This window comes from Trachemys scripta, chromosome 22 (assembly GCF_013100865.1).
Source record: "Trachemys scripta elegans isolate TJP31775 chromosome 22, CAS_Tse_1.0, whole genome shotgun sequence".
Classification (NCBI taxonomy): Eukaryota; Metazoa; Chordata; order Testudines; family Emydidae; genus Trachemys; species Trachemys scripta.
Window position 1 is genome coordinate 1,481,519 of NC_048319.1, and position 18,077 is coordinate 1,499,595.

Genomic DNA, 18,077 nt, shown 5'->3' on the forward strand with positions numbered 1-18,077 from the left:
GGCTATACGGGTATTCGCAGGCTGGACTCGGCTCTCCGCAGGCCCCAGCTCTAAGGTCCAGGCCCCTCTGCTTGCGCAGAGCAGCGCGGCTGCATGGTTAACGTTGCACATGTGGGTGGGGGGGCTTGGAGGTGCTCTTTAGCTCTCTGCAACCCTGACCCCTGAACTAAGCACCACAGCTCTCCAGACCCGCCCTTCCCCCGACTGAGCAGGGCCCCACAATGTCCCAACCCAGCCCAGCTCGTCTGTCCCTGAGAAACGCTTCCCCAGCTGGGCGAAGAGGAGGGTTGATGACGGACTTGTTGGGATAAGTTCTTTCCCTTTGGCCCTGGCTCAGGGCCAGGAACCCACTGTTGCGCTGCAAGGGGGCAGCCCCTCTCAGTGCTGCTGGAGCTGTGGTTACAGGGCTCTGTGGAGCTGGGCGCTAGCAGGACCTGCTCCTAGGTTGGCCTGGAGGGCTCTTCTTCCCCCAAGCACACAGACCGCGTCCTGGGCCATGATGCAGAGCTCTGCGCGGAGCTGAATCAGTTTAAGAACTTTTCTGGCCTTTATCATCATAGTATGGGCATCTTGCACACTGGAATGCCATCTCGCAGTGCCCCCCGAGGCACGGCCGTGCCCCTGTGCCTGAGTTACAGAGGGGAACGGAGACAGAGACGTTAAATGACTGGCCCAAGGTCAGCAAGGGAAGCTTTGGCACAGAACAAAAGTGAACCCTGAATCCCCCGCTAGTGCCCTGGGCACTCTCCTTCCTCTCCATCCAGCCGGCAGGGCTAGGAGCTGGGCAGGAGCCCATCCACTATTCCCCTGACCAGCCCATGGTCTCATTTCTTTGCCTGCATGAGGGGAGGGGTAGCCAGTGCTTGGAGTACAAGGCCCTGCAGAGCCAGCTCCCACCCAGCAGTGCAGAGTCTCTCAGCGGGGCTCCATCCACCTCCCAGCCTTTCTAGGGGATGGCCTCTGGAGCTGGCACGAAGGAGGAGGTGTGGAAAACACCAGTGCCAGGAGGCAGGTTGCATGAGGTTGTGCTCCCCCCCGCTTAATGACTCCTCAGCTGTGTAGCAGCGAGACACCCGCAGCTGGGGCTAGTCAGCCTGGGAAGGAGAATGAACCACTGCTGGGATTCACCCACCGACACCCACAAGGCAGGACTCAGCGGGAAGCGGCAGCTCAGAGACAGCACCTGCTTTTCAATTCTTATTTCCTTCCAGAAAACACAGAGAACCTGGCTCTGAATTCTGGAGGGAAAGCCTCAACCACGCTGAGCTGTCAGCCATTCCCAGCAGCCTGATGGAGGCACATGGAACAATCTGAAATTTAGAAAGGAAAAGGAGGAGGAGGATGATTCGAAGTGTATTTTTAGTTGCTTAACACAGCCCTGAAATATTTCTGCAGCCACTCCCTCCGGGCTGCAGGCTTCTCCCGTGTAACTATTCCATGCTGGCTTCCAGCTGAAGGCACAGCAGTTATGAGTCAGAGCTGCTCAGAGTCAACAGAGCGCTGTTTACGCTGTGCAAAATAAGCATTCTGCTAAAGAGAGATCATGTGTTCCTAGTATAAACACTCACCCCATAAATACACACAACGGTATGTTTCAGAACAAGGGGTAGCCCTTGCCACCCAGCTGGGCTGTGGCAAAGAGAGAATAATTGTACTTCAGGGAAAGGGAAACTCCGAGTCAATAGAGCGGGAGAGAAAAGGGGGTGGGGGTGGACTAGCAGGTTCCCTGGGACAGCCAACACCCTAAAGAGTAGCACTGCAGGCTCTCCAGAACACCCTGTTCCGTGGGGACGGGGGAGCTAGAGGAACAGGCTCTGACTGCACACTTCTCCCTGTGGCTAATGTGGTTCCCCACCCCCACTGGGAGCAGACACTGCCATTTATTACTGCTCTGGCTGCATCCCAGCGTCATGAGCCATTCCGACAACTTCCCTCCTTTGCTGCAGCTCCCCCCTCTCCCCCCATAGCTTTTCCTCACACTGCCATGGCCTTACTGTGACACTGTCCTATCACCCACCTCACACCCCCATTGCAAACAGGGGAAGAAGCTAGTCTGGCTAGCGGGCAGGAAAGACAATGCGTGCACAGTAGAGATGTACATTGCTAACGCATTACATCTAGGCCTGCAGGTAACTGCTCCTTTGCAGAAGGCAGGACATGCAGATACTGGGTAAGGCCTGAAATATTCCCACCGAGAAGCGAAAGAGGGTTGCGGAGGAGGAACTCCCCTGCTGTAATGAAATGCTAGCAGCACTTCCCAATGACTTTACAGGGTCAAGCGTTTCAGGTCGTTAGGAGTCACCTAAGGAGTGGTTAGTGGGATGCTACTCTGAGCTGAAGCCAAAGGGCTGCCTGTTGTAACTGCGCTGGGTCTGGCCAGACTAGACCTTCACTCCATACGGTAGTGACACTAAGAACCACCCTTTGCAGCACTCGTTTCCTCTTTCACTGAGGCAGCTGCAGCACTTGAAGGCTCCTGGCTCGAGGCAGGGATGGGAAGGGGAGGGGAGCAGAACGTTAAAGGGGAGAAACTGTTCACGGGCCACAGTGATGTTTATTTCCAAATGCAGCCCAGAGAGCAGGTCCCCATTTCCATCTGCTTGGTCTCCGTGTCCTTGGCAAGAGGAGACTTGGCTGCATTTGAACCTCTCTTGCTGCTTTTGCTCCAAGGGGTCAGAAGCTCCACAGGCCCCCGTGATCAAACATAACCAATTAAAATATACAGTGGGGTTTAAAGATGGGCATTTTAGCCAGTCAACTGGGGAGGGTTTGGTTTTTTTTGGTGATGACACTGATTTATACAAAATTAACCAATTGTCTAAACCAGACCCCAAGGCCCAGCTTTGTTGCAGACAGCAGGCAAGAGTCATTTTCTACAGGTGAACAATGAATTTATTCCACTCACAACTTAGCACTGGACTGGTTCCATAAGGTAAGAATTAAAAAAATATGTATATATAAAAGCACGTTCTTCGCTTGTTTGCTCTTGTTCAGAAGAGGGGACTGAGGGCATAGAGGTGGACATGAACACAAACAGATACCCCTTTAAAAAGGAAATTGCGTTCTCACCAAGAGCTGAAGGGTAAGTTACCTGTAATATTTTTGGGAAAAAAAACAAACAAACTACGTAAGTCTTTCAAGACAAGAAATAGCTAAGGCAAAAGTCTACCTATTTCCATGCCAAAAGTTTCAACAGGTCAGTAAGTCTATTCTAGGACTACTTCTCATTCAGGGAACATTACAACCTCTGGGACTGAAGACTGGGGAAAATCCTGGCCCTGCTGAAGTCAACGGGGAAATCCTGTCCTCACTGAAAACGGGGAATTCCCATTAACTTCAGCTGGGCCAGGATTTCCCCTTTTTCACCAGGATAAAAAACTAAGCCCAGATTCTTACAGGAGGTTTAGAAATGCCAGATATTGTTAATGAAATTAATCTCTACGCATCAAGCAAGAAGCAAGCTGGGGGGGCGGGGGCGGGAAATCAGTCTTATTTCAAAACAAGTCAGTCTCCAGAGTGAGGTTAGGGTTAAAGACTAGTCAAAGCACATCCTCCTCTTACCTCACTATTCAATCCTCTCTCAAATAAAGTAATCTGAAGACTAAGTGGTGCATCGGCATTTCAACCCATTTACAAAGGAAGTTTCATCCACAGTCTTAAATTTAAAAAAAATATCTCAGTATTTGGGAGACTCACTTACCATGGAGAACTCAGAATAGTGCATGCACACAAACCAACGAAACATTCAAGTAGTTATGACCAAATGAATTATATCTAGTGTAAAAAGAGCCGTTAGCCTCTTGGTACCAGTACCTCAGGACTTCCCGATGTGAAATTCACATACAGTAACAAAGCAGACAAAGCCAGGAATTAGTGATGTGATTTGAGAACCTGTAATAGTAGGTTTATTATTTTCAGTTTTTAAATCACACAACCCAAGAGTGTTTTCCCCTTGGCCTATGGTCCAAGGCATGGTAGAGAGGGACCACTGCTTCATCAGAAACAGAGGGCTAGTTAAAAAAGGCGTTAAAAAAAAAAAAAGAAGAATCTTTGAGACAGCTCTTAAGCAAAGATACAATGTCCTCGATTTCAGTTTTTCTAACTAAAAAGTTGTGTGTTTGCAACAGATGTAAAAACATCCCAAATCTGATTTCAAGTATAAAACAAAGAACAAAACCAAACTGTCCTCAAAATGTTTACACAAGTTCTTAAAACATACAAGGGACAACATTTCCATGTGTATTAAAAATAGAGTGAGTGAGCCTGAAGAATTAAACAGAATGTAACTCTTCTCAGGAGAGAGTCTACTGAAGTCACCTCCTTTACCAAACTGAAAAGAGAACCCAAATCTTTCCAATTATGGATTTACTGGCTAAAAAAGTGACCGCAATTACCTAGCTTTACCAGCAGACTGGGATCTGGGGGGCTGACAAGTTGCATGATGATTCAGAGTTTGTTTAGCTTGATTAATTGAAGTTTAGAAATCTAACACCTTTATGCACATGGCAATCCGGAGGTGACAAAACCATAGCGCCTCCCAACACTGTCTCTGGCAAAGGTACAGAGTCTCATTGTTTTGCAGATTGTCTGCCTGGCTTCTTTTCCTGCTGCCCTCTTCCACTCCCTGGTATCCCTCGGCCACGACCACCAAACACTCCTGGGGAAGAAGAGCAGTGAGAGAATAAATCAACTGTAACCGCCAGTGAATAATCTGGGTGCAATACAGTCACACATGCTTTGCGGGATTGGTAGACTCCTTTTCCATGGCTCTCAAATGAGGTGATAGAAGAACCTTAAAACCTACACCTTGCTAATCCACAACACCCCTTTTTCTAATCAACCATGTAACCGCTCTTCTCTTATCAGCGGAGTACTGTCAGATCTCTCTCTGCAAAGACTGTTAGCAAGATACTCACTGCAGCAGTTACTAGTAGAATGCACTAGGATCACAAATTAAAAGTTACGATTTTCAAAATAAGTGGCCCAGTACATGGATTTAAAAACTAGACCAATGTATCAGTCATTTAGCGAGATTAGACAATTCTACTGCAGGAAAAAAAGGACCCCAACAAGGATGCAGAAATCCACATGATGGATAAACATGCTGCCAGGGAGCTTCTCCAGACCAGCTTTCAGGATTAATGTGGTGTGCTGGAGACAGGGGTGCTCTGGGATTCACCCTGCTTACACCCCTGCACAGCAACCAGGCACAGCTAGTTCCAGAACAGTGGCTTCCAACCTTCTTAAACTGTTGTGAAGGGACACCAAACTCGCATACCACTGGTGGGGCACGTACTAGTTTGGGGACCCCGGCTCTACAGCCCATCCATGCACTGTTCAGGTGAGTCAAGTTAGCCACACTGCTGGCCTGAAAGGAGGAGCTACCTCCTTCCCCCAAGCGGCTGAAGATGTGGACTATAGTGCCCCCTCCTGCTGGCCAGGAGCAAGAGGCCCCCCGATTGCTGAAAGGGGCATGAACAAGGATAGCTTTGCTCCTGCCTGCTAGCTCCTTAGCAAACTGTGTCACCCTTTCTGTGCCGCAGTAACCAGAGCCTTTCAGCTGATTCGCGAATGCTACAGCCACCCTTTAAAATATCCCCTGAGCTAATTAAAGTTACACATCAAAGCAGCAGGGAACTCCTCTACCTCAAGTGGAGAAATCAACTCTGCTCTCCACCAGGTGGATACTGCGAGACGACGCAAGGTCTAGAGGAAATATTTCATGCAAAATGTTTGTCCAAACCACCGAATCCAGAAGCAGCAATGCCAAGTGCTGTGGTCACCGGCGTGCAGGGAAGAGAAATAAAGGCGCCTTCAGATTTCGAAAGGTCACTTTTGCATTTCGAAGGCTTTCAGAGGCTGAGCAAGAGCAGTAGAAATCCTAACTTTGTTCCTCGGGGAGGAGATGGACATTCCTCGGGATGCTGCTTTTGCAAACAAACAGAGTCTCTCCAGTTCAAATCTGAAACCGCCAAACTCACTGCAACTCCTCGTGTGATCAGTACGAGAGGAAATGGTTCTGGTGACCAGCCTTTAAGGCTGCTCCATCCACAGAACAGCCAATCTCTCTCCAGTTATCGGTGCACAGAAAGCTAGTTTTGGGTCACAGGTGGCCTAGGCCACCTCACATTTTGCTGTAACAGAATGAACGTGAGGTCCAGGACTGTCCTTAGGAGAAGCTTCAGACCCTGGCTCAAGAACAACTCTTTGGCTAAGTAAGGAGCAGTACTGAGTGAATCCCATAGCTTTGACCAAAGCTGCAACTGGCCTCAAGGGTGGGAGACAAGCAGCAGGAGGATAAGGAATGACCAGCAATGCTGGGATCCTGGGGCTGGGGCAACCCCTGTGATCGTTGCACCCTACACGTATTTCTAGAGTGGTTTTCAGAGGATCACCTTATAACAGGGGTCTCAAACACGTGGCCCGCGGAGCTCTTCCCTGCGACCCGCCAAGCTCCCCACGCCCCCCACCCCTGAGTTATTTAATGTGGCAGCTAAGCTCCCTGCTCCCCAATGTTTGGGGCCAGGTCTCTCCCCCAACCCCGCCTGCCACCCCCACGCGTCTCCCTGGAGTGTCCCCCGGACTCTACCGGAGCCGGCATCACCTGCTGCCGCAGGGTCCTTGTGCCCCCCTCCACTGTGGCCAGGGCAGGCTGCCCTTCTGCCCTAGTCCTGAGCCTCTCCAATGCCCCAAACCCCTCATCCCCAGCCCCACAGCCCTCCCCCCTGCACCTCCTCCTATCCCCAAACTTCATCCCAGAGCCTGCACCCTCACCCCCTCCTCCACCCAAACTCCCTCCCAGAGCCTTAAGCAGGTGGGGGTGGAGTTTGGGGGGACAGGTTCTGGGCACACCAAAATTTCTACAAACCTGCCGCCCCTGGAAGAGGCAAGGCAGGGGTGGAGTGGTGGTGCAGCCCAGTGCAGTGGGGGTGGGGGCGCGGGCGGGGGGGGCTTTACTGAGTGTATATATTTTATTAAAACTGCTTGGAGGAGGAGGTGGAGAAGAGATGGGGCAGGGGCGGGGCCAGGAGCAGTGAGGGTGTGTGTGTCGGTGATGCAGCCCTCAGGCCAATGCACTAGTCCTCACGTGGCCCTCATGGTCATTTTGAGTTTGAGACCCCTGCCTTATAACAAACATGAAGCCTTCAGCTGGAAGGGTGAGAATGCTCCAAACATTCAGCAAGTGAAACAAAAAGTCAGCAGCTAGGTCTCTTACAAGCCATGCAAAGACTTCCCAAAGGGATGGCCAGATGTGCTTCTCTTAAGCAGACTAGAGTGCCTCACCTGAGCCATGCACTGGAAAGAGGCTGCCCCTCCCCCACTGCAGTAATGGTCAGAACCCAAAGCACATTCAGACACAATGTTCACTCTTTCCCCCAAATGGATTTGCTAACGAAGCAGATAGCACAAACCTCATGCGAAGAGAGGGACAGAGCGATTACCCGAACGGGCCACAGCTTGTTTGGAAGGAATCTGACAAGGCCAAGTTCAGGGACTGACTTATTTGTTACGCTCCTACCCAGCTCCAGCAAACAAAGAGGAACAGTTCCTGCGCTTCCCTTTGTGTTCACAAACATGCTGTAAGGCAGGTGAACAAGGCAAAGGACTTAGTCCTCCTTAGCTGGCTCTTTTGTAGGAATCCAGGGTCTCACACCACACAGCACTATTAGTTTAAAATTGAGGAACAACAACAACAGGTACACCGATGAGATTTGCTTGAGACACAAGCCTAGGTACTCCACTGCAAGCAAACAGGACCATTACCTCGCCCGGCACCTCCACCTCCTCGGCCTTTCTGTTGTTTCTGCTGCTGCATGCCACCACGACCTCTGCCCTTTGACACCACCTCCTCCTTCACCATGTCAATGATTTCATCGGGGATACGCAAATATTTAATTGTGCTGCCGCGAATGTAACACTCTGGCATTCTCCAGAATTTGTCTCCATCCTGTTGGGGAGAAGCACGTTAGGGCAGAGCAGGTGCACATGTGCGCTCTGACGTCTTTGGCTCAGAAATGCCTAAGTCACTTTGAAAATTTTACCACTTATTTATTGTCAGCATAAATGGTTCCTCTAATACAAATACATCCCTTGGCGGGGGGAGAGGGGGCATTGTACATCTGCCGCTAAAGTTTTAACACATCACTTGTGGGATAAATCACACACTATTAAAAGTGCACGAAGTCTGAGTTAAGGTGGAGGGTAAGATCCTTACATCTACTGAGCACTAGGAGGGACTGAAAGTGTACATAGGACTAAAGCAAACTAAAAACTACTACTTAGAAAGCAGACTCAAGGGCAACAAGAAACACGACTTCCTCACCAGAGGCATATCTGCAACAGGAGATTTCAGCTCCAAGAACCTGGGAGATCACCCACCCATTTTACCCTACTGGACCTATTAATGTGGCACTCGAAGGCTGCCTTTAGAGGAACCCAACAGAGCAGAATGAATGCAGGGGCAGGGTGGCCACCAGACACACATTTCAGAGGGAACAGGTCCCCACAGGAGGAAGTAGCTCTGAAAAGTAGGTTTAAGATTTGGCGTTATGGGGCTGCCCTTTGTGAAGTGAGTTGCAGAACCTTCCAATTCTGCTGTGGACAAAACCCTGTTAGTACGTTAGCTCTTAAATGATGGATGAAATGGCGAGAAGGAGGGAAATCAGAGTAGTGTCTGAGCTGAACAGTAACCCACAGACTGACCCATGATGCAGTCGGGAGAAGGGGAGAAGAGAGCCTGCCCTGCCTTTTGTTAACTTATGCTAGTCAGACAGCAGCCACCAAAAAGGGCCTTTCATCACTGAAATAAACTCATAGGTTTGTCCACACATGGGGTTATTCAGGGCTAGCTCCCTGTGTGGACACTTACTCTGCAATAAGGGTGCCTTGCTCCTGTTTAGCTTACTGCTGTCCCCCACCCTCAGCCTTGGATCTTCCTAACTGGACTTCGGCTCAAAATACAGGAAACGATTGAGCCAGTCTCCCTTCACTTCCTTGTTTCTGTACTCAGAGAAGTAAACAAACTAAGTAGTTTAGAGCCAGATCCTCCAGATACAGTCCCATGCCATCTAGTGGCCATTGCCATTAATACCATTCAACTAACCAGAGATCAGCAGGGTCAGCTGAGGCCTGCTTGACTGTATCCTGGGTGTATTTTGCTAAGTCTGGGCTTGTCTATGGATGTTTTTCTATTGCACAACTGGAGGGGGATTAAAAAGGCAGCCAGGCAGGATGAGCCACACAACCACGTGGGTGTAACCCAGCCAGGCATGCGTCCAGCTGTGTAGCACTCTATGGGCTCACTTTGACCACTACAAGCTTCTTCACGGTGCCGTGGGAGGGAGGGACAGACACTGGAAACTTAGAGCACCTGTTTGAGGGCAACAAACAGCTCACTAACCGTACTCCAGGCTTTACCTGCCGCCAGTGCCCTTCCCAAAGCATCAGACACCATCTAACTCCAATTTAATATAGGTAAAAAACAGATCTCAGTTCTCTTAAACTGAAACAGTTTATCAGACACAGGAAGGAAGAAGAAAGTCAAACAAAACATTAAGCAGAACACGATCATGGTTACACTAATGTCTAGGAAAGGTGCACAAAGATTGGCTCTAAGCCAGTGGTCTCCAAACTTTTCAGGGTCACGCCCCTTACCCGCACCAGAGCCGGGCCGTGGGGTGGGCTGCGGCTGGGGCCAGGAACAGAGCCATGGCTAGTGGCAGAGGCTGGCACCAGGGGGGTGGGGCCCGAGCAGAGCAGGTGAGGGTGGCGCAACCTCCCCATCCTCTGTAGGGGCTGCCCGGTTTTGGCCTCTGCGCTAAGCTGTTACATAGCGTGCACGGTTAACCAAGATGGAACCTTTGTATATTGGACAACCCTGACTCAACAGCATGCTATTATCAGTTCAGATTCAGTCTCTGTGGAAATCTCCACAATACCTCCCCCCACTTCTCTTCTTGAGCCCCTTTTCCTCTTTATTTGGAAATGAAGCACTTACTCCGTAGCAGACGTTTCCTCCCGTTGCCCAGCCTGGTTAATTTTGGTTCCTGTGATTCCCTGCAAACTGTTTTACCCACTGGTGTTCGACCATTTTGTTTCTTTGCCTTTGGTGGCAAGTACACAAACATTTATTTGCATTTAAGAGAAGGTCCTCCTCATTTCTACATAGACATTAAACACTATGCCTGAGCAGAATGCATGAACACCATGTCAATGGGAACAGCTCAAACAGGCTAGTTCTTACCAAAGATCTCTTAAAAGTGGTGACCCACTAAATGGAGAACACAGAACGATGGCCAGGCAGCAGCTATCAGACAGCCAGAGCAAGACTGCGGGTTCCTAGCATGGGGCACCTGACAGTGTAATCTAAAATAGCCAACCTTACCCTTGATGTGCAGATGACTTCTCTAAGGTTGATGTTCATCCAGTTATCGCAACTCACTAGGTGACCGTTGTACGTTTCACCATTTTTCAATTCCACCAACTGAGAGACAATGGAGAAAATCAAATACAATAAACCAGCAACCGTCACAGTGCAAGACTGTACAAGTGAATTTCCAAATCAGTGTATATGGTACTATTTAGGCAAGAAACAAGACACGCCAAGAGGTATACCCACTCCACATTACATGCACATATAACAGCTACCTCCTGTTAATGGGAGTTGTACAGAAACAGGGAGAATAAAACCCGAGGTGTGCTAGGAACTTTTTTTTTTTTTGCTTACTCAAGCTTTAGGATTAAAAAAAGCTGCTACCACACTCTAATCCAGGCGTCTCAGTCACAAATGACCACGAGGGCCACATGAGGACTAGTGCATTGGCCTGAGGGCTGCATCACCGACACACACCCCCTCACTGCTCCTGGCCCCGCCCCCACTCCACCCCTTCCATGAGGCCCCGCCCCTGCCCCATCTCTTCTCCTCCTCCTCCTCCTAGCGGTTTTAATAAAATATATACACTCAGTAAAGCCCCCCCACTGCACTGGGCTGCATCACCACTCCACCCCTGCTCTGCCTCTTCCAGGAGTGGCAGGTTTGTAGAAATTTTGGTGGTGCCCAGAACCTGCCCCCCCACCCAAAACTCTGCCCCCATCTGCCTAAGGCTCTGGGAGGGAGTTTGAGTGGGGGAGGGGGGTGCAGGCTCTGGGATGGAGTTTGGGGATAGGAGGGGATGAGGGGCTTGGGGCATTGGAGAGGCTCGGGACTAGGGCAGAAGGGCAGCCTGCCCTGGCACTAGTGGAGGGGGGCACTAGGACCTGGAGCGGAGCCAGCGTGAGCTGCAGGCTCCGGGCGGTGAGGGGGCAGCAAGTGAGCCCGGGGGACACTCGGGGGAGGTGCGTGGGGGCGGCAGGTGGGGCCGGGGGAGAGAGACCCGGCCCCAAACATTGGGGAGCAGCGAGCTTAGCTGCCACATAAAATAACTCGGGGGGGAGGGGAGTTTGGTGGCGACAGGAAGTAACGGGGAGGGGGGGGAGGCGCGCGGGGAGCTTGGGGGCCGCAGGGAAGAGCTCCACGGGCCGCATGCGTGTTTGAGACCCCTGCTAATCCCACCTCAGAATTCTAGTGGCCCTGCCTGTATCATTGCCTACAACCTGAATTGAAAAGGACACCCTCTCTACAGGACAGAGACCGCTTTGTATCCAGCACCACTTTGGCCCTGATCCACTTTGCAGCAGTGACTTGCGGTTGTGTCAGTTTGCTTGTACAGTTTGACACAAGGCGTTACTGCCCACAGGGAACTGTACTGGGACAACCAGGTTCACTGAATTTAAATACTTTAGGTTACAGCACATTTTAACGTGACCAAGAGACTGTTTCCCTCTGCTGCTTGGGGCAGTTTAGACCCAGGTCAGCAAGACACCCCAACCAGAGGGTACGAGACCCACTCAGAAAACAACACCCCCCCCCCCCCCCCAATAAAATAAAAAGGAGAGGAAAGAGAAAACAGGCGGAATAAGAGTGCTACTGGAACAAAATACACCTCTACCCCGATATAACGCTGTCCTCGGGAGCCAAAAAAATCTTACTGCATTATAGGTGAAACCGTGTTATATCGAACTTGCTTTGATCCGCTGGAGCGCGCAGCCTCGCCCCCCCACGGAGCGCTGCTTTACTGCGTGATATCCAAATTCATGTTATAGCAGGTCACGTTATATCGGGGTAGAGGTGTATCTGGCCCCTAAGTTTTGTGAGCCTCCTCCATCTTCCCCCACTTACTCTGATAAAGTGAGGAAAATGCCCCCAAAACACAAAGAAAAGCCAAGTCTAGGCAAACTCCAAATGATGCTGCATGAGATCTGCATTTGTGTAGCATCTGTTCTGTTCTCTCTGCAAACAACTTTTGCTAACAGAGTTTTATATTTTTATTGTCTGCATTCCAGAACCCCCCCAACATGCCCGATCTCTCCACATACATACGAAGATGCAGATTCTGCCCTGGAGAGCTCACAATCAAAGACGAACATACAAAGAAATTAAAAAACAGTCAACAGAGTTGGATAATAAGCATCAGCTGGCCCTAGCTACTTGTCTACACAGCCATAATTACTTGACCAATTCTTGTGTTAATTGTTTAACAGTGACCAGGCAGTGACTACAACGGGATCTTTCTAACATTCATATACAGACTGCCTTTCTAACGTAAAGGTACTTGGGATATTATTGTGCTAGCAGTTCCAGAATAGCTGCAATGCCCTTAGAAGGCTCCGTGCAGTAGTTGCTGCACACACACACACTAGATGCTTTGTTAAATTATGTGACTATCGGTTTTAAATTAAAACAAGAGATGAGCACCAGCCCAAAGACTCACCTTTAAAACAGTGAGACTTCTGTTAAATTGAGAGTGGTGAAAAATGCACCTGACACTGCTTAGAATCTCTGCTATGTCTGATTCTAATGTTCGTTCATAAAAAGTCACTCAAGATTTGGAAGGTTTACTTTACACTAAGTTAATAAGAGACTGAAAAAAGGCCCACCACACTACATTGTGACTGAAACACATGGAAGATACAGAAAATACATTTAAGGCACCTCACTTCTTTAGAGCTTCCAAATTCACCTCCCTACCCTCCAACACACAGACTCTGACCTGGTGACCCAAGAAGCTTTATAGGGTTTGCAAGCATTGCTTGTAGGAAATACCCTTGTTACTCACCATAGGGTGGTTCTGTGCAGTCTTCAACAGGGATAAAGGAAGCTAGAACAGAAGGAAAGAGGATAAGCCTGAGAAACAGGTCAGCAAAATAGAGGATAAAACAGTCCATTTACAGACCAAGTGATTTTAGCTATGAATTTACTACCACGCGCAAGAGGACTCGGTTTCACTTTGCAGGGAGGAGTAAGAACCATTTTGCCAGGTATAGGTTACAGGAGCTCCCACCACTCAAATTTACCTTTGAGCGTCAGGTAAAAAACAGCAGGGACCGAGTCTCACCCAGACCCTCCCTCCCCCGCAAACAGCACCACGTGCCAGGCGCAGCCAAGCCACAAACCGCGAGTGCCCCCCAGCATCTACCACACCACAGCCCCGCACACTGACCTGCCCGGTGCATTATCACAGTAGCAGCCAAGAGCCCACGGTGCTAGGGGCTGTACATTTCAGTGGTTGAGGTGTATCATGGTAGCACCCAGGAGCCCCTCCAGCCACAGCCCAGGGGCCCGTTATGCTAGGGGGTGCACGCTATTAGGTGGACTACGGTAGTGCCGCAGAGCCCCTGGGCCAGGACCCCCGGGACTAGGCGCTGCTCGCTGCTAGCGCTATTAGGTGTATTACGGTACCTCTTGGGCAGCCCTGCACCAGGGCCACGCGCCTTCCTCCTCCCTCACACCCCCCCCCCCCGCCCCCCCCCCCCCCCCCCCCCCCCCCACCATCCTCCCGCTCCGGCCGCGCGGGCCCCGCCGCTCAAACCGCCTCCGCCGCGGCCCCGAGCCAATCAACTCCGAGCCCGGCCCAGTCCTCAGCGCCAGCCGCCAAGCGACAGCCGCCGTTTTACGACGGTGCCGCAAAGGGCGGCGGGCGCCAAGGCAGGAATGGCGCGGGGCGTCCGCATTACCCACAACCCCCCGCGCCTCCAGGCGCCCGCATGACCCACAATCCTCTGCGCGGCGCTCCAGCTGCCAAGGGGGGGTCAAACTTTTGCGCGGGTGACCCCGTGACCCAGCGAGCCTGGGAGTGTCACCCCCCCCCGTCAGTTAAAATCCCGTTTCTGTATTGAACACTCGCACCCCCCGAGGGGCCCCGAACCCGGGGTGGGGAACCCCAAAGCCTGCCCAGCCCATATCCCAGAGCCCCGCTCCTGCCTGTTCTGCGCACCCCACCCCCTGCCCCCCCAGGCTGGTAGGGCTCAGTCCAGCTCCCCGGGGGCCGCTCTCCCTTCCATGGGCAGCCGCGGCCCCCATTGTCCGAGCATCTCGTGTCCCAGCCCTGCTTAGAGAGCTAGTCAGCCCAGCAGCTAAACCTGTGGCCCTCAACCGCAGCTCCTCTGGGATGGAGCTGAACCGTCACGGGAAACAATGAGAAACGTCAATCATCGCTCCCATCTCGTTCTTTTCTCGTGTTCCTTCCAGTCCTGTCTCTGCCAGTGTTTACGGGGCACTAGTGTTAGCAACCGGGCTCTGGGCAGGTGCAGACATCCACCTTCTCAGAGCTTATTGCAGGACTCAGGCCTACATTTCCTAGTGTCCAGCCAGCCTTCCTATCTCCTCTCCTCCAGTCTCCTGAACGTTAGCCATACAAAGAACAGGAGTCCTTGTGGCCCCTTAGAGACTTTGTTAGTCTCTAAGGGGCCACAAGGACTCCTGTTCTTTTTGCGGATACAGACTAACACGGCTGCTCCTCTGAAATTAGCCAGACAGTACTGCATTTTAGTAGCAGGCTCACAAACTAGAAACCCGGAAACGAGGAACTATGCCCCCTAGTGTCCATTTCTCTTTCATCTTAAAACATTAGATTAGGTTATTGAATGAGTAATGCTACCCCAAAACCATTCACTTACATGACTGACAAAGGGTCAGGTGAGAATTGGACACACTGCATCCCTTTAGTTCTTTGAGGGCTGCACATGCATCCTGCATACACTGAATCGGCAAAGCTGTTTATTAGCATATCTCCCAGTGAACTATTTAGCCCCTTTATTTATTGGAATAGTATTAGCTACTTTCTGCTTACTGCGGATGCATTTGGCCAGTCTCGATAAGTTAAGTGATGTTTAACCAGGTTAAATAGGTGTGAAATTATTAGTGAAATTATAAAACACAGAAGCTATCAAATGAAGATCTAGTGTGGATGAAATACAGTGAATATTATTTTTCTTAATGTATTATTCCCAGTATTATATTTTATTTCATTACATCTTTTCTGATTTATTTCTATCTTTAATGGCCTGTTCTCTTAATCAAAACAGCCACTTAATTGGGAAAATATGTTGTCCAACTAAAAGTCCCCGTTGAGAAACTTCTCCTATACTGTACACCACCCTAAATATGTATTTGTTTGGCAGGTGGTCTGGAAAACTTGTAAAATGCAAACTGTTGATACCGTGTCCATCTTCAGAATTAACAACAGTATCATGGAAGTCTCCTTCCAGTAAAGAAGTCTAAAGGTTTATACTATAGCTTAATAAATACCCATGGATAAATGACAAAAATCTGATAAAGAAAACCAGTGGGTTTTCCTTTTGCATAATAAAGCCTGATAAAGCAAGATGCTGAGCTTATGGGAGTTAAGAATGCTCAGTACCTGCAAAATTTATAAAAACCCAAATTTCCTTGTTATTTCAAAAAGATTATGAATCAAAGCCTTGTGGAATAAAACCAAAATTGAAGCAAGCTGACTTGGAGAGAGAAGGGGGGTGGGAGGCTCCATGGTTAGCCAAAGCTAAACTATGTTTCCCATCGCTCCACCATGAAACTTTCACTGTAGCAACCAAGAAAGATTACACTGGACTTTAGCAAGAACCTGACTTAGCCTGCAAAGCTAGTCAGCATGAAATGCCATTATTACACTAAACCGTATCTCCACTGAGGTTTATTTATTTTATTATAATCATGGCTAGGCTGCTATAATTGGCTGGCATGGTTCACCTGTCCCTGATGCCTGCCCCTTTTGCAGTGAGGTAGACCTTAGCACACGCCTACCTTGAGTGCACCAGGTTGCAGCCCCTTTTCCAGCTCCTCCTAGACTTACTTTTGTGTTTTTGGCGGCACTTCTCGCCCCACTTTCTCATATATGCACACTCCATCCATGGCCCCACAAAGTCACGGGACCTCATTGTCAGCCTCCTCCTAGCAATGGCCAAAGTGGCCATCTACAACACCAGGGAGAGGATGCTGGCTGAGGGGGTGCTCTGCAACTGTGGGACCTACTTCCGATCCTCTCTCCACTCATGTATCCAGGCAGAGTTCCTCTGGGCAGCATCCGCTGGCTCCCTTGACACATTCAGTGGGCGCTGTCCGGGGTTCTCTGAGTGTCCCCTTCAGGTTCCCTACTTTTGACCCTTTGACCCTCACACCTGTCCTTGTTTTTTCTTTTGTTGTCCCCCGTATTTAATTGAGTCCCAGGCTCGGTGGACTCTCCTCGTAGGTTAGGGGAGGGTTCTTTAGCTTCTGACCACCCACTTCCCAGAACCCAACAGGATGGTTCACCCAAAACACCCCACCTGTTTTGCAGGTGTTGATCCTGCAGCTAAAGGGTTAAGTGGGCTCTACCGACTCACTGAGGCAGATGGTTCACTTCTCACCAGCATATAAGGAAAGTAAGAGTAACACTTTCTTTCTTTCAAAGAGAAGGTTTAGTATGTGAGCAAAGCCATCCTGATGTAAGATCCCCTACCAACAGGCAAGTCTAGGAAAATGTTTGAGGTGAACTTTATTAAATTCTTTGTTAATAAAGGTAAAACCCTGAGGGGATAACTTGGCTTTACATTGTGGACTTTGGAATGTGGCTTAGAGTAGGTTGAGAAAGCCATATCCAGGCCTATCAGTGTGATATGTGGGTGCATTTTATATGGCTTATGATGGTTTATTCCCATCTCCTAATAAGATTGATCATGTTCCCCTTTAATTTTAAAGAAAGGGACTTAGCATTTAGCCAACCAACTAATTCAGGACTTAAAATTCCCTCGATTGCTTGGACAGAGACATTTTGTATTTCTCCTTAAAAGTTGTGACCATGGTAATTTCCTTATGGTGACAAAAACTGAACGTCAGCACACACAGATGGATAAATATTCAAGAATTTACCTACAAATGCAATCAATGACTAGGTGGTGTCACATCATATAGCACAGCAGTAACAATAGCAGTCCCTGTTGATACTGTAATTCCCATACTCTAGTACAGAGGTGGGGAAGGGGAAGACGCTCAGAACAAAGCAAAAATGGGTCTGATGAGAATATCCAACCTTGCCAGTGGTCACCCCAACCATCACTCAACTCCATTACATGGGTTGGTTTGGTGTATGTAGACACACCTTTCTGCTGGTTCAGGTTGTTTTATCCTTTATAGCCAAGACAAACCCTTGGATTTCAGTAACTGGCTTTGTTTTCAAACTCCCTGGCATGTATGGAAATTAAATAGCAGCTCAAAGCACCATTTTTAGTGCCTTCCTTGTTAAATTCTTAGTTATGCCATCGCTAGTGGTAAGATGTTGTTAAACTAAAGGTACTGGAGGGACGAGGGGAACATGCAGTGAAGTTACCAGTGCACTCTGTACCACTGCTTATCAGCATTCCAGTTAGTAGGAAAAGCAAGAGAGTCCAAGTTCATTCATGAGGCCCATGTGGGATTTCATCAGGAGAAGCTCAAAGGTTCAAGTCCATTGGAAGGGCACATCATAAGGTGTGCCTGAGGCAACGCTGAAATCAGGAGGGGGCAATCTTAGCCTGCTAGGGCCATAGGGCTGAGTGTGGAATCAGGCTGTGTAGGGTGTCTCAGCCCTGGGGGCTGGAGAGAACCGGGAGGGGGGACGGGGACTCTGCCCTACGGGCTGGAGAGAACGGGGGGGGGCTCTGCTCTGGGGGCTGGAGAGAAGGGGGGGCTCTGCCCTGGGGGCTGGAGAAAACGGGGGGGAGGGGCTCAG

General features: G+C 49.8%; 1 protein-coding gene across 1 annotated transcript; it reads right to left on the reverse strand.

Annotated features, from left to right (window-relative positions):
• Window positions 1-3,466: 3,466 nt before the first annotated feature.
• LSM4 (LSM4 homolog, U6 small nuclear RNA and mRNA degradation associated) lies at window positions 3,467-14,072 on the reverse strand. Its single transcript, XM_034755394.1, has 5 exons — window positions 13,868-14,072; window positions 13,155-13,196; window positions 10,385-10,483; window positions 7,765-7,948; window positions 3,467-4,657 (listed from the first exon to the last, which is right to left on the reverse strand). The coding sequence occupies exons 1-5, from the start codon at window positions 13,868-13,870 to the stop codon at window positions 4,569-4,571; spliced, it is 417 nt and encodes a 138-aa protein (XP_034611285.1). The 5' UTR covers window positions 13,871-14,072; the 3' UTR covers window positions 3,467-4,568.
• Window positions 14,073-18,077: the final 4,005 nt, after the last annotated feature.

Bases quoted from the DNA above. Each gene is read 5' to 3' on its own strand.
- LSM4 (XM_034755394.1), bottom strand. The intron at 7,949-10,384 runs GTAAGGTTGGCT...TCTCCCCAACAG, and splicing joins AAGTCATCTGCACATCAAGG to GATGGAGACAAATTCTGGAG. The intron at 4,658-7,764 runs GTAATGGTCCTG...CTTCTTCCCCAG, and splicing joins AGGTGGAGGTGCCGGGCGAG to GAGTGTTTGGTGGTCGTGGC.